The sequence below is a fragment of the Buceros rhinoceros genome, unplaced genomic scaffold (genome assembly GCF_000710305.1).
Source record: "Buceros rhinoceros silvestris isolate BGI_N320 unplaced genomic scaffold, ASM71030v1 scaffold14559, whole genome shotgun sequence".
Lineage (NCBI taxonomy): Eukaryota > Metazoa > Chordata > Aves > Bucerotiformes > Bucerotidae > Buceros > Buceros rhinoceros.
In genome coordinates, this window is record NW_010429989.1 from 152,295 (window position 1) to 155,861 (window position 3,567).

A 3,567-nucleotide genomic window follows, 5' to 3' on the forward strand; every position below is an offset into this window, starting at 1 on the left:
CATGGATACTTGAGGCACGCTAGGAAAGCAATACAATGAAACCTAGAAGTACTTTGCCTAAACCCATCCATTAAGTCTGAATACAATGTCTAAGAAGATCGTTTTCATCACAATCTACCCCAAGTTCCAGCAGACATATTTCTATCTTTCTATCAGGTACATGAAGACTCTGATTAGCACAACACTAAGCACCCAACAAAACTTAAAACAGGGTGATGGATTTTTTTCGGTGGGGAAGGAGAGTGGTGGTGGTATATTTTCAAAAGGTGTCTTTAAACCAACCTGCTATCCAATTTGGACAACCAGCAGAGGAGGAAAGAATAACACAAAGGAATATATGAGGAGGGGAAAAGAGGAAGAGCGAATGCACAACCCTGTAATTCTGTTCTGCTTTTTTCCTGCCAGTGTACGGACTGGAGGAATGGGACGCAAGAAACATTTTTGCTCTAGTCCTCCCTATAAAGTTTAAGATATGCTTCTACTAGATTTTCCCCCCTCACGTCCTGCGTTTCTCACCCTTGTTTTCACGGGGCTAGGTTTCACTTTAATCACGTGAAAGCCGTGGCACAGTACAAGTGAGAGCACAGCAGCTGCACACACATTCTTCACAAAGACCCGGCTCCATCCTGCTGCTGTGAAAGAACTCATCTAGCTCAAGATACACGGAATGGGGCTACTGAGGAAAAAACAGGATTTCAGCCCAATGGATGGCAAGATGAGCCACATGATCCCTGCCTCATTTTCTCTTTCTCCTCCACACCTGCCCCAGTCCTCTGCCCTTCACACTCCCTGCCAGCGTTTTCCTCCTAGCCCGCAGAAAGCTGATTGAAAGGCTTCATCTTACAGGAACAGCTGGAGGAACATAATTAGGATGACAAAACCAAAAGTAGGTTCCATGTGTATGTGACCAGAACCTCCAAGAAAGTCAGTTGGAAGATACTGAGGCTAGGATATTAATTTTACTACTGCATAATTCCTTTCCAGTGCATTTCTCAACAGAACTGACCTGTTCACGTACGGACTTGAACTGCCCTCAAAGCTTTCTCCAAAACCTTAGTATTTCAAAAGTTACTGCTGATTTGCGTAAAGTACTCTATTTTCTTTAAAAAGTGACCAAGAAGAGTAATCAAATTTATATCATTTACATCTTGGAATATGTTCATTTTAAAATAAAAAAATACTCCGATAGTACAGAGTTAATACAACACTTAAACAGATATTAGAATAGATCAATATGAGCTATCTTGGCCTAATATTTAGTTACAAAATATGCTGCTTACAAATGGATGTATACCCTGCAAAATGTTTGTATTTTAGTGCAAAAACTGATTGAGATTAGAAGGGAGATTCTGAGGAAATAAAGAGACAAAGAATGTGAAAAAGATATGAAGAAAAATAACAACATTTACAAAGCTTTTACCAAAAAAGAGAGAAAGAATAGAAGATGTGGTAGGAGGAGGAGGAATAGGTAAAACCAGGCAGGGCAGACTCAGATTACTGTAAATGTGTAGACTGAAAAATAACTACAGAAAATGCAGGAACACTTGAGTAATACTTCATTTCAACTTCGAATCTATATTCATGCCAAATACGTTAGCACCTTCTCTTTTTATACACTTCCCAGAAAACTAGACTCCAGGAGATACATACATCCTTTCCCTTCATTTTTCTTCTGAAAGTATTAAGAAGAAAAACAATGTAAGATACTACAGTGAGTATCCTCAAAAAATTTACAAATATAGTTACAGTGTCTAAAGTAATTTCTCACCTTCCAAGGAAATACCAGGATTGACCAGAATTTGGATCTGCTTCTAGAGATTTCTGGAGATACTGTATAGCATAGCTTTCCTTGGTTGCCTTGTCTCCAAGCTGATCCACGGTGTGATGCATCCAGCCTACAAAAAGAATCCATGGATGGCAAAAGTGAAATTCCTTAAAACCATTTAAGACTTTGGTGTAGGATGTTCATAGCATTAGTTCCTTTTTAAAAACAGTAGTATCACACAACAATATCACTTACATATAATATTACGAATTAAGCTTTTAAAAAAACTTCTAAAGTTCTATATTAAAATTATAGGACAAAGGGACCCTAAGTGAAAATTAAGTTCAGGTACTTTTAAAGGCTTTTCTTGGTCGGTTTAAATAATTTCTGTACGAGGTTAGTAGCACAGTTATGAACTGCTCAATCTTCTATAAAACGTTAATCTGAAAATGTTAACTCTTTCCTCCTCTGAACACAGATACCTTCCCCGTCATTGTGAAAAATACAACCATTGTCCCCGTCATGCATATAAACTGTCTTTGTACTATGATTGGTTCACTCTTTTCTCTTAAATACTTGTATTTATCCCCTATCTGCATTTGGACAATTCTCCAACAGAATATTGGTAAGATTTTTCTGTAACTCCACTTACATCTTTCTTACATTGTCATTTCATCTTCATTCTTACAACATCCTTTGTGTTCGCCTTGACAAATGCAATCACTTTTCATTTACATATCAAATTTTGCTGAGAAGAATTTTATTTCCTCATCTAACCACACATCATATTCTTTCAATTCTTTCTTTGCCTTTTTTCTTTCATTATATTAGACAAATTATTCATTGTCCCTTGAAAGACCTCCTACAATCCATGCTCCTGTATCATCCTTTACATGCTATTAAAACTCATCTCTGCTCTAGCACTGATTCAAGGCTTGGTTACTATTTCACATAAAGCACCTTCTTCATCTTTTCAAGCTGCTCCTCATCTGCCTCTGTGCTTAGATGGAATTCCTTTAAGCAGCCACAAAACCATCTCACTGCCACTCATATAACGTGCACAAGGAAATAAACTGCAGCAGGCAGTGGGCTTCCTGAAATCACTACATGTCACACTGCTCAGCAGCGTCTTGCTGTTTGCCTAATCTCCATGTATGTGTCTTAATCCACTGCTCTTCAGCCAGCACTTGTAAAACATAAGATGTGACAACAGATTGGCCCTATGTTTTCATAGTGTCCTGCCCGTAAATGGTCCCTTGTTTCATAAAATATCCAACATTATTCAAAGTTCTGGTTACCTGAAGAGTTGTACACGCACCCGCATGGTGTGTCCATTCTAAACCTCTGTCAGCTAAATTTCAGCACCCTGAGCTTACCCTTTTTGATACAGTCTAACTACATGAACAGGTAATACCATTCAAATGATCCAGATCAGATTCAGATCCCATCTGAAATGCTAGACAGCGTAGAAAAGGCCGAGAACTTAACTGACATTTGCAGCCTTCCTTCACTCTGTAATTACACTATACCTTAAAATATTTAATTCTACCCGTTCTATACATCTTATTTTTTTATTCCATGGTCTTACAGCATGTTAACAGTCACAGTGACACTTTTGCAAATTGAAGGCAAACTTCCAAGTTTTAAAAAAGGCAATCTAAAAGAAAATCATATCTATTGAACAGCACATGCCTGAGGTGTTTTAAGAAGTATCGCTTGGAAACTGGTCAAAAGCAGAAGTTTCAATAATTCATAGGCTGCAAGAAATGTCAGGTTAAGAGCCAAGTGGCTACAGTGCTTAA

At 38.0% G+C, this 3,567-nt stretch overlaps 1 protein-coding gene across 5 annotated transcripts in view; it reads right to left on the reverse strand.

The window, feature by feature from the left end:
• Positions 1-3,567, reverse strand: part of KDM6A (lysine (K)-specific demethylase 6A) — a 77,806-nt gene that overhangs the window by 46,032 nt on the left and 28,207 nt on the right. For all 5 annotated transcript variants that reach the window (XM_010142872.1, XM_010142873.1, XM_010142870.1 and 2 more), the window contains exon 6: positions 1,769-1,895. In XM_010142872.1, the coding sequence (XP_010141174.1) occupies positions 1,769-1,895 (127 nt within the window). The remainder of the gene's footprint in view (positions 1-1,768; positions 1,896-3,567) is intronic.